The sequence below is a fragment of the Callorhinus ursinus genome, unplaced genomic scaffold (assembly GCF_003265705.2).
Source record: "Callorhinus ursinus isolate GAN/ISIS: 27379988/994484 unplaced genomic scaffold, GSC_fseal_2.0 scaffold38, whole genome shotgun sequence".
Lineage (NCBI taxonomy): Eukaryota > Metazoa > Chordata > Mammalia > Carnivora > Otariidae > Callorhinus > Callorhinus ursinus.
In genome coordinates, this window is record NW_027397100.1 from 9757756 (window position 1) to 9770031 (window position 12276).

General features: G+C 53.3%; 1 protein-coding gene across 3 annotated transcripts in view; it reads right to left on the bottom strand.

Moving 5' to 3' along the window:
• DLGAP4 (DLG associated protein 4) overlaps positions 1–12276 on the bottom strand; it is a 191752-nt gene that overhangs the window by 55330 nt on the left and 124146 nt on the right. The window contains exon 1 of one of the 3 annotated variants that reach the window (XM_025876709.2): positions 6316–6439. The exons of the other annotated variants lie outside the window; for them this stretch is intronic. Within the exon in view, the coding sequence (XP_025732494.1) occupies positions 6316–6346 (31 nt within the window). The 5' untranslated portion in view covers positions 6347–6439. Of the gene's footprint in view, positions 1–6315; positions 6440–12276 lie in introns of those variants that run through there. 3 annotated transcript variants of the gene reach the window in all.

Consider the following 12276-nt stretch of genomic DNA (forward strand, 5'->3'; position numbering starts at 1 on the left):
CTAAATGAGCTCAGCCAGTGAATCCCAGAATGACCTTGGTCAAGTCACTTTCTGCAAAACAAGGATGACAAGCATAGTAATGACCTCCCAGGGTTGTATAAGATCTACTGAGATTAGGTGGATGAAAGTGCTTTGCAAATCAAAAATAGGCTAAACAAATGCTAAGGATTCAGAACCAATGTGCTGAAATAAGATAAAAAATGAATATACATGTGTATGGTCAAATTTATGAGAGAGCATGAGGCAAATGGCAAAGCATTATTCAAATGAACTATTACACTTGAAAGGGACAGTACAGGCCACTCTACTCCACTGTTCCAATGTCTGAATATTTTCTCAGGCTGTGTCTGATTGAAAGGAGCACAAAAATCCCTCATTAAAGCCTCTGTCTAGATTTTGGTAAGAAAAAGAGGGGTGCAGTTACAATCCTACCTTGCATACGGTTGGGCTAAGAGAACATCTGCCAAAGTAGACTGGCATATGGATCCTGGGGGTGTTTACTGGAGGCAAGGTGGGGGGATGCACAGAGCTGAGGCCGTGCCTTCCATGTGGTGGCTCTGCTTCATGACCCAAGGCCCAGCTTAGGCGGACACAGAGAGGAGAATGGCCAAGCCATGAGTTTCCTACATGCACACTGGGACCAACCCTTGCTGCCTCCCATGGAAGCCACTTGGTAAGTACCAGTTCCCTTCTCCTTCTCTCTGCCCAGGAGGTATCCCTGGCTGCAGCCCGGAAAATGGGAACTGGGCTCCATCACCTGGCTCTCCAATGCCGAGAGCAACTTGGGACAAGTCCCTTCCTGTCTTTGTGGGTGGCTGATTCCTCTGGCTGGGCAAGGGAACACCCTCTCCGGTGGCAGCTGGCTGAGAATCCCAATGGACCTAGTCATGGATGTGCCCACTCTTGAACTAGACACATATGAGGTCTGACTCTGAAGGCTGCTCACAGCCTGGCGAGTAAAACTGATGATGTGAAGGCCCCTCACTTCCCTGACTCTCCTACCTTGAAGAAATTCTAAACTGGCACCCGGTCCCAACTTCCCAGATCTTTAGAAAGTAAAGGCTTGTAGGCTTTAGGGGAGGTATTTGTGCACCCCCAATTCAAGGGGCAAGAAGGCTATTATTCCTGGGACCCTAATAGAGTTTCCTTTCCAAGAAGCAGAGCTGAACTGTGGGAAGAGTCAGGGTTTGCGGACAGTCAGCCCTGGGTCTGAGCCACATTTTCCTTATCTGTAAAAGGGGGATGTTAAGCCCACTTGCGTCGGGCTTGGTGTAAGGATTTCTGACAGCACCCATGGAGGCCCTGGCAGAGAGCAGGTGTACAAGCAATTTGCTCAGACTGTTATTTCCTCCCCCAAAGCAGCAACACCCTCTCGCCCATCAAACCCCTGAATGGGCTCTCCTGAGGGAGGCATAGCACCCCCTGCTAGCCCAGCTGTCCTTTCCTGGCTCCACCCAAACCTCACCCGCTCCTTTCATCTGGATGCTTGCGAAGCTTCCTCCCTGTCATCATTTTCATTCATTCCAATTCACCCAGCCCGATTCACCTTCTTGAAAAAAAAAACTCCTCCAGTTGTGCTACCCCTGCTCTAAAACCTTCCATGGCTCCCCAAAGCCTCTGCTTTTCAGTTGATGTTCAATGTTGCCTGCAACTTCCTGGCCTCTCCCAGATTTTTCATCCAGAGTCCTGATGCATCAGCAAAACCAGTCTACTCACTATTTCCCTAAATACATGCTTACCTTCCAGCCTCCGCACCCCTGCCTTTGCACAAACCATTCCCTAGAATGTCAGCCCCACCCTCTGTCTCTGCAAATCAAGCCCCCTTCAAGAGGGCTCTTGTTTCCTCTGGCACACACTCACTTCTTACTTCTCAAACAATGCTTTTCCTCAGCAGACGCTTAATTACAGACTGTCACACAGTCTCTCATAATTGTAGGCCTTGTCTCCCTTGTCAGACCATAAGTTCCCAGGGGCAGAGGCCCTGTCTGTCCTTTCCCATCCTCTCAGAGCCCGGCCCAGGGCTGGGAGGGCAAGCCTCAGAAAGTGCTTTCCAAGCCCCACCAGCTCCAGGCTGAGCCAAGTCTAGCTCCAAACACTTGGGACCACTTCTGCTCCTGTCCTGTGAGGAAACTTCACCGGCCAAACCAAACCTCAGTGTTCCCACTCTCCACTGGTTGACCCAGGCCAGTGATACACAGAAATGGAGACCTAGGTGGGCAGGCAGGGCTATGATTCCTGCCCAGCTCTGGCATGGTCTTGGTTTGGGATCCTAGGCACATCCCTGTCCTTCCCCTTACCTGGGCCTGCTTCCTCACTGTGAAATAAGGAACAATAATCTTTTAGCTGTATAATCCATATATTGTTTGTCTTTAAGGGAGCCTTGGTTCCCAGGAGTGGCTGGGTGAAGAACCAGCTGATTCCAACACAACCTGAGGGAGAGGAGGCAGCTACAGCCAGGACTGGGGAACCCGGGAATCTGAGAGGCGATCAGACTGCACACCTCATTGACCTCATTAAATTCCTGTTGACAACTGGATTGCATTCCTGCCCAGGTGTTCGATTCCACAGCCCTCACCCTGGCCTGGTGTCTGTCTGCAGCCAGGGCTGAGCAAGGGAAGGGTGACTTGCTTCTGGAAACAATCAACCCTGCCCACAACAAAGATGAGGAGGAGCCAGGTTCCTCCTCCGTAAAAGGAGGAAAGTACTGGTATCTGCATCACGGGATTGCTGCAATGATACCAAGATAATCCAGCACAGTCCCTGACACCTGGTAAACGGTGGCAGAGCATAAAGGTGCCCGTTTCTCGAGGGAGTTCGCATTCTCCTGGCAACGTGTGAGGAAGGGATTTCGATCCCAATATGACAAAAGAAAACTGAGGTGCAGAAAGTTGATCAATCCAAGGTCATGCAGTGGGGACAAGCCAAGCTGTGATACCAACCCAGGAAACTCTCAGTTCAGCTTTTCCCCAGAGTGCAGCCCACAGGTTCTCAGCATCAGACTCCTCCAGAGGGCTGAACTTGTAAAGTTGATTCCTGACCCCAGATCTGCCAAAGGAGACTCTTTGGGGATGGAACCTAAATTTTATATATATTAGGAAACCGAGGCACAGAGGGGTGAAGCAACCACTTTTCAGCAAGTATGGACCTGGGACAGAATTCAGTCTGTTTTACTCAAGAGCAGCAATCAGAGACTTCCTGGAGGAGGTGGTGGCATTTGACAATGCGGGCCTTGAAGGGAAGAGAAGGTACCACAGGGGGAGGGTACAGCACAGATAAAGGCTTGGAGCAGGAAAGGCCAGGCGACAGCTGTTCAGTATTGCTCGTCCTTCCAGATCCCTCGGGAGCCACCACTGCAGCCCTTCCCTAAAAGCCCAGGGAGAAACATCCCTGAGCCAATCTGAGCTGCTGGAAGGAAAGCCTGCCATGCGTTGTCCTACAACCGGCAGGTCTCTGGCCCTCTGGGTGAGTCTGGTAGCTGCTGAGGATGAGAAAGCCAGGGAAGGTGGTGACTCAGTCCCCGCCCAGCCTCAGGCTAGTCCCACTGAAGTTTGGGATGAGCTCAGAGGCTGGGGAAATGTCAAGCAAACCCTCCCTACAGAATAGATGCCAGACTAGAGGAGGAGGCCTGAGGGGCAGGCTACCAGACAGAAGCAATACATCTGGAGCAAAGCTGTGGGAGACAAGTCAAGAGGTCTGGGCTCAAGCCCACCCCGACACTGGCATGCCATGGGACCCTGAACAGGTCCTCGTGCCTCTCTGGGCCCCCTATTCTCCATTCACCTGTGAAGCAGAGAGAACTCCAGTGGTTTCTGACTTCCTCCCAGGACTGTTGTGAGGAACAATGGCCAGGAAAGCACCTGACAGATTACACAATGGCTCACATATCAAGTGAGGGATTAGAGGATTACTCCTGTTATTTACTACAACAGTCAGGTGCTTTCCTTGCAACCTGAACCTCAGCACCAGGGGGTCGGTGGAGGGCGGGGAGGCGGGGAGAAGCTGGGTCTGTCTTGTTCCCACAAAGAAAAAAGTGATCCAGATATTACTGGGAGATGAAAGTTCATATTTATTAAGTGCCTACTGCGTACTTGGTATTTTTTAAATATATAATCTCACTCAATCCTCACCACAATCCTGTAGCGTAAATATGATTATCTTGAGTCCAGATGAGGAAACTTGAAGCCCAAAGAAAGTAACTTGCCCAAGATTACACAGGGAGTGAATGATGGAGACCAATTAAAACCAGGTGTTTATGGCTCTAAATCCCACATTAATTCTACTCTCTGTAACAGTTTGTATTAGAGGCCAAACATGCCTGGTATAGAGAGGCCCAACTCCAACACTGCCTCCTCCTGGAAGCTTTTCTGAACCCTCTGCCCAGACAGGATGTCTCTCCTATCAGCACATACCCTGCAGCATTGAACACATTCTCCCTCTTGTTCTGTAATCAGGCGACACCTTTAACAGGTAAGGTGAGATGTAAGTACAAATGGGTGGCCTTTGAGTTACCTCAGAATCCTGAAATGTCAGAGCTGGAAGCACCTAAGAGAGACCACGCTATCCAACTCCCTCACTTTTCAGAAAGAAAAATACAGAGAGAGGGGAACACTTGTCTGAAGTCACATTGCATCTTAGCATAGCCAGGAATAGAACCCTGGCATTCTCCCTCACAGAATTTCTTTAGGAATTCTATGATTTCAGAATCAGTTTTACGACAAAGATTTTTCATTCCCATTTTACAGATAAGGAACCTGAAGCCCAGGAGAAAGTGGCCTCCCTGAGAGTGGTAAGATGTGGGGACCAGAATCCCAAGCCCCTACTTCCAGGCCAAGGACCAAGCCCTTCTTGCTCCCCACTGCACACAGTCTGAGTAGTGTGTCAAGCACAGGACCCATAGTAAAAGGTCAATGGATGTTAGAAATTGTCATTATACACCAGTGGGCAAGTGACACCAGCCTGACAGTGACCTCTTCAGAGGCAGTGCCATGGAACAGGGCCAAGAGTCCTTGCTCAACCCTGTATAGGTCCCTGGCCTCCCTGGGCCTCATCCATAAGACAAGGATGCTACAACAGCTGATCTCCTGCTCCAAAGTTCTAGGACATCCTAGGCTCCTTGACAGCAACCCCCACTCCCACCCCCACCTTGGTCTGTGGAGCCTCTCCCAGCTGAGGCTTTTGTTCCCCCACTCTACAGGGAAGCAGGAAAAGCAGCAGAGGTTCACAACCACAAACTGACCGACCTTATTCCCAAGTGCCACTGGCCACGCAGGGCCCACCCTCAAACAACAATGGGATGGAACATGGAAAATCCAAATGTCTCCCAGCAGACATCCAGCTATGCACACCTGCTTATCTTTACAAACTGACAAAGAGGAATCAGGGCATAAGTAAGGGACAGCTTGCTCCTTGCCCCACTGGAAGGGCAGTTGTAATCCTGAAAAATCAGGTGATAACGGAGCAAAGGGTAAAGAAATCTGTGGGGAGTCCTGGGGCTGGATCCCTGTCCTAGCTCTGCCATGAACTAGCTGTGTACCCTGGACAAGCGGCTTTCCCTTTGGGCTCAGTTTAAAGACACAGTTAACACTTCACAAAGCATGTCTACGGACCTTTCATTTGGTTTTCATGACAACCTGGTAAGACTAGCACAATTATTCCCTTTTTACAGATGGAAAAACTGAGGCTTGGAGAGGTCGAGGGTCTGACACAGCTTGAAGCTGGCAGAATCAAGGCCCAGAGTTCTTAGATCATCAAACGTAATAGTCAAGGGTGGTCAGATTAAGACTCTCTCCCCTCATCCTGAGTCTCAGCAAGACCAAAGCAGCACAGTAAACTTGTTCACCTGCCCAGTCTGGTGGCCTGCAAAGTTCTGGCCACAAACACTACAGCCCAGCTGCCTAAAGGCCGCACCCCCCTGCAAAATTTCATTACTCAAGTTGGCAAGAACGCAGCCCCCACCCCCAGCCGGGTCTAAATAAACGCCCAAGTGATATCACATCCTGCCAACTCCAAAATAGCCCAGGCCTGCCCACAAGCGATCACAAAGTGCCAGGCCATGCAGGACCAAGCGGGCAGGACGTCCAGCCCGTGGCACTCTCCACACACTCAAGCAACTAAAGCAGAAGCCTCAGAGCAAGAAGGCCCCCCCACTCCCACCTCTGCCAGACGGCCTGGCCCCTCCCTCCTTGCCCCTTTGTTGGGAGGCTCCAGAGCCTCTTGCCCCAGCGCCAGCCCTAGCCCCAGCGCCAACCCCATGGAGCCTCGCCGCGGCCAGCCTGCGGGCGGACTCCGGCCCGACCCGGACACCCCACCACTCACATTGCTTCAAGAGCTCCAGACACAAAGCCATGAGGGCCAGAGGGGGGTCAGAGACCCAGAGACTGGCAAAGACAGAAAAGGGGAAAGGGAGAGACAAGGGAGCAGAGAGCAGGGGAGACAGGGATCAGGGGCAGAGAAAGCAAGGGGGCCAAGAGCCCCGGGGAAAGGAGCAGGCTCAAAAGGGGGCCTTCAGCACAAGAGCCACTAAGTGGTGAGACCACTGAGACAGATGTGAGGGTAGAGGCAGGGAGAGCAAAGCGGGTGACCCCCAGCCCCCAGAACTGGGGGGCCACGGAGGCCTGAGAGAGAACAAGGAGCGACAGCCACGGAGACAAACCAAGGGAAGGCAGGGAGGGGTGAAGTCTGGGAGCTGGGGAGCTTTTGGGGGTCCCAAGGAGAGAGACCCCAAGGATCTCGGAGGTCCCAGCGTGTATGGGGGGCACTGAGAGGGAAAACCCCGAGGAAATGAGGGCTGAGAGAGGAGCAAGACCACAGGGATTTGAGGGTACAGATGGGAGGACCCCCCCCAAAGAATGTGCGGGAAGCTCAGAGGGGAGCCGTGGCGGAGGGCGGTGTTCTGAAGGCCCCCAAAGATGGGGGGTACCGTGAAGGGGGAGTCCCGAGGAACGGGGGCGCCCAGAAAGGGAGGCTCCGAGGGATGAGAGGAGCGCTACGAGGGAGACCCGAGATCGGGGAGTGAGGGAGGGGCCGTGAGGCACCGCGAGGGCAGAGACAAAGAGACAGCGAGCCGGGGAGAGACAAAGCGGGCGGGGCGGGGAGACCAGCCCGAAGGCTGGCAGCCGGACAGAAGGACGGAAGCGCGAGCGGGCGGGTGGACTGACGGACGGACAGACGGGGAGGAGGGCGGGGGCAGGGCCGGGCGGGGGCGGCGCCCGTCTCCTTGCGGGGCCGCGGCTGCTCCGGGCGGCGCTGGGCGGGCCCCGGGCGTCCGGGCTGAGGAGGCGGCGGCGACGGCGTGGACCGGACAGACGGATGGAGTGACGGACGAGGCTGGCGGCAGCTGCGGCCAGCGGCGGGCACTCACCCTCCTCCCTCACGCGGCCCGGCCCGAAGCTCCGGTTTTGTACGCCCGAGGGGCGGGGCCTCCGTGTTAAAGCCCCACGCCGGCCCCGCCCCGCCCCGCCCCCCGCGTCAGCCGCGCGCGCGCGCGCGCCTCCCGGGACTCCCGGAGCGGGCGGGGACGCGCAGAGCCCGCTCGGCACGTGGCCTGGCGCGCGCGCGCGCGCGCGTCTTGGCCGGTGCGCAAGCGCTGGGCGCGCTCTGCCAGCCCACGCCCAGGCCGACTGACGGTGAGAGGGAGCGCGCGCCCACGTCGGCACGCGCATGCCTGAGCACTGGGAGCTCCGCCCCTCGAGCCGCCCCGCCAAACCGGTTCCAGCTGGAACGGGACGCATGCTCCGTGCCGTGGGAGGAGTCGCACTGGTTCACCGTGGCGACACCTCGCTGTCACTGGGGGAAACTGAGGGTCACAGCAAGCATCCTGAGCTGGTCCTCTCAACCCTGCATGGTCAAATTAGACCTCAAGTACTATGGACTCCACGTCCTAAGTATTTCTAGTTGTCCCCTCCGCTCCATCCTCCCTTTTGTCCTCAGAGGCCTCCCGATTGGGTTCGAATCCTGATTCACCCTTTGGAGAGCTGTGTGACCTTGTACGAGATGCTCTTTCAGCCTCCCTGAGCCTTTGATTCCTCTTCAGCAAAAATAAAACCAGCACACTCAGTGTGCCCTGAAGGGCAAAGTGCAGTAGGCGCTGCCTAAGTCCATAAATCATTCCCTTCGTGTCTCGTGGCATCTCCCTGTGCCCTGTTCTCCATTCTCATTTAGTCCTGGTCTTGAGTCTTCCTTACGGCCTCACCTCTCCAGGCTGTACCTATAGTAGGTCTGCTATCCACAGACCCAACTCCTGTTCCCTGACCTGCCTTGCTGGGTGACTTAGGCAAGTCCCTTACCTTTTCTGTGCATCTCATTAATAAATGTAAAATGGAGAAAAGAATCTTAGTAAGATGATACAGTGTTTCTGATACCAGTGTAGCGATTTTGGTATAAAGGCATACTAATAACAAAAGAAAATGAGGATTATTGAGCCATATCGATGCCGGACACTATGCTAGGCACATTGAAAGTATTAGCTTACTCTGTCCTACTCACAGTCACTGTGCTACACCTGTGCTATTCACGTAGCATTCATCTTTAAATTGACTTATTTAAAAAAATTCAAGACACCCCTAAGGACAAGCCATGCTCAGTCTTGCTCGGCCCCAGGCACAGAGATCGCCGCCCCTGCTCCAGTGCACCAGGCACCCTGCTGCTCCAGGACCTCTCCTCCTTGTCTGGCATACCTCCCCAGCTTCCTCCAAGTCTTTGCTTAAACATCTGTTTCTCAGCGAGGTCTACCCTAACTATCCTGTTTGTGCTGCAACCCTTCCCCTTGCTCTGGCCCATTTTCCAAAGAACCATATGCTTCTATGTGTTATTTATTGTTTTGTCTGTACCCCCAACCCCCAACAGAATACACTCTCCACGAAGGGAGGGGTTTCTGTTTTGTTCACTGATGCGTCCCGGGTGAGCATGGCCTGGCCCACTGTAGGTAAGTGATCAATAAGCATCTATCCAATGAAAGAGCAGCCTGATTACAAGGCTCATGTCCTTAACCACTACTTAGTAGGAGCTCCATGGTTCCACTGAAGGACCTTAGTCATGCCCCTTGTTCATGAATCTCAATCCTGGCTTCATAGCCTGCCCACCAGTCCTTAAGCCCAGTCATTATTTCCCCCAGAAGCCTCAATGGGTCTGCCTAAAAACAGGATTTAGAAGGGTGATGATTTGTGCACTAGGCACACAGTAGGCACTCGATTAACCAGGAATGTCCTGGACCAAGGCTTGGTAGAGCCCTGGGAGGAAGCCTGCCTTCTGCTCAGTGCCTTTTGTGCAGAGGTACAGCAATAGGGAATTCTGACCCCTCATCACTCACTCCGGGAAGGTCTCCTGGATCCTCTCATTACTCTTTGACTCTATGGTCCCTGCCTAGGCCTCACTGCTTTGCCTGGACCTCCAACCCATCCTGGCCAGCTTGCCATGTAATTCTCCCTGAAACTCTTGTAGCCATGCCATACCTCTTTACCCAGGACCCTGGATGGCTCCCCTGCCCACAGGATAATGGGAAACTCAAGGCTTAGGAGTCAGGCAGACCCAGATGGGAAATAGCTCCCTGACCTACTAACTGGGTGACCTTGACCTGACACTCACCTTCTCTAGGCTGTAGTTTCTTTGAAAGAGTTGTGTCACATGTGTATATGCATATGTATGTGAGGTTAAACTGGGTTAACTCAGGAATGTCAGATATATGTAAATATTCTGGCCACAGCAGACATCACCAGTCGATGGTGGCACACTTCTCTGCTTAACTAAATCTCAGTCTTGGGCTCCAGGGATCAGAGATGAACATAGGAGTTGAAGACTATTTGCAATCTCTGGACACAATGGTCTTTGAGGTTCCTCTCAGCCCTGACACTCTGGCAACTGGAGTGTTCATTCTGACAGGAACCCATGGTGTAATAATCAGAGACTGTGGAGGGCTAGCCCTGGGGGAGGGCTGCAGGGGGACAAGGCTGACCTGACGGTTGACTGCTTACTGGAATTTTGTCAGCCTCCCTTCCTCTGTGGAGGAGGGAGTGAATCAGAGGAGAAACTGGGAACATTCTGGGGGAGAGGGGAGGGGACAAAGAAGGGACCCGGAGGATGACTTGGATGGGAAGTATTTAAGTGGGGAAGAGGGTCCTCAAACTCAAGCCTCACAACATTGATGGAGAATGTGAAGCATAGGGAGGACTGGAACCCCCCAGAGTGACACAGGAGAGAGGAAACTAGATCTCAGGGTTCCTGAGCAAAGAGCAGATGTGCATCCCAGGCCAGGAACCTAACCCAGCTCAGCCTAGAGCTTCAAGGACTGCAGGGAGAGCCCCTCAGTGTGTGTAACCTGGTGTGTAACCTGGTGTGTGTGTATGTGCGTGTGTGTAAACACACATGCACATGGAATCATGTGCTGGTACAGAGAGCACAGTTGGCAGGAGCTGCAGGGTGGGGGGTGCCACCCAGGCCCCTGGGTGATGCCACAGCCTCCCTTGTGGTTCAGAGAGTGGGAGAGACACAGAAGGGGAGGCCAGGGAGGGAGGATGGCCAGAAACTGGGAGGGGAGGAAGTGGGGGGCTGTGGGGGGAACAGCATTGATGGAGGCAGACCAAAGGCTAAGGAGGTGGGAGAGAGGGCAGAGGAAGCTGGAAGAAAGGGATACTGAAAGGGAGGGAGGAGAGGAGAATGAGCACTGATGGGAGCTGCGTAGAGGGAGGGAGTGGGAGGGAGAGTCTTCTTTGTTCTTTCTTCTTCTTCTCTTTCCCAGAGGGTGAGAGGAGGCAGGATGGGGCCGACTGTAGGGTGATGGCACCCCTGTGGCCCCTTCCAGGTGGGCCCTTTGGCTGGGAGGGGCACATATATATAGCCAAGCTGCTTCCCCCACCATCCGAGCTGGAGCTGACCCTGCCTGCCAGTCACCTGCCAGAGCTATTTCTGGAATGTGGAATCTGGGTCAGAAGGGGGGAGGGAAAGAGAGGAGTGGTGGCAGCAGTCCTGGCAGCTGGGAAGCTGGTGAGCTCTAAGTGGGTGGGTGGGTGGGCAGCTCCAGGCTCTGCCCACGGCCACTCTAGAGAGGCCCTCCCCTTCCGGGCTCTCACTGCCTCAATAACCCCTCCTCGCCCACATCCACCCACCTGCCTGCATATGACCTGAGTCCATACGTGCCCACGTGGAGTGACAAAGAGCTTTCATACCCCTCAGCAACCTGGAGGCTCAGAACAGCCCTAGGGGTGTGTGTGTACCTGGGGCCTGGACTTCTCACTTCCTGGAGACAGAGCTGAGGAGAGGAGGCTGCCTTCTGAGCAGGGGTGACCCCTGCGGGGTAACAGTGGCTGAGATAGGGTGGGCCTGCGTGTTGGTGTTGGTGTGGGTCTATATGGAGGGAGGTCGTTATGGGCAGAATTGCCATGGATGGTTGTGCAAGTTTTCCACTGATTAAGGATGCCACATACAGGGCGGGTGCTGTTTACAATACAGACATAATTGAATTATATATTTATCACGACAAATTTGTGACAGATGGCAGAAAAAGACCTTGTTCTAATAAAAATCATACATCGTGACAATTTTCCAACAGACGGCAATTAAGTATCTTGGGGGGAGTGCCCTTTCCTAACCCAGCACAAAGGTACCGTATGGATCAGCTGCAGCTCTGGGCACAGGTTGGAAAATCTGGTGGCTTTGGTTTTCCCTGTGAGGCAGGTGGGTTTACCTCCTGAGCATGAGGGGTTTGGAGGGTGGAGAAGAGACGAGCAAGCATGTAGTAGTCACTGTGGAGACTTGAGGGGGGGCTGACCTGGAAAATGTTGGGGGTGAGTTTTTTTGGTGGCTCTAATCTGCTAGAGGCATGATTTCCTCACAGGTGTGGAGGGGGCATGAGTCTTGAAAGAGACACACGCGTGGGTGTATGTAGAGATGACGTGTATATGTGCACATGTGGGGAATATCCATGTGCATGTGTTTTTATAACTTTTCATATACAGAGGTCTAAGGGTCTACAACTTCATGTATGTCTGTAAGTAGGTGAACTTGTGCACACATGTCTGAGTAGGTGTGAGGTATTGTTGCTACATGATACTTTCTTGAGTGTCTTGGTTTGGACTACAGCCCCCAAACTGAGAAATAATTGGAGGCCCACTCCCTATATTTAAAGCCAGGTGCTGGATCACCCATACAGGACAGACTGTTGGGGGTGGGTGTGGTTGATAGAATTTTTGACCTCTTTTTCTTTTTAGATTTTAGGCTACTCAATCAAGAGGAGCCACATCCAGACCCGACATAAATCATGAGATCCCACTGTTATGACTGGAA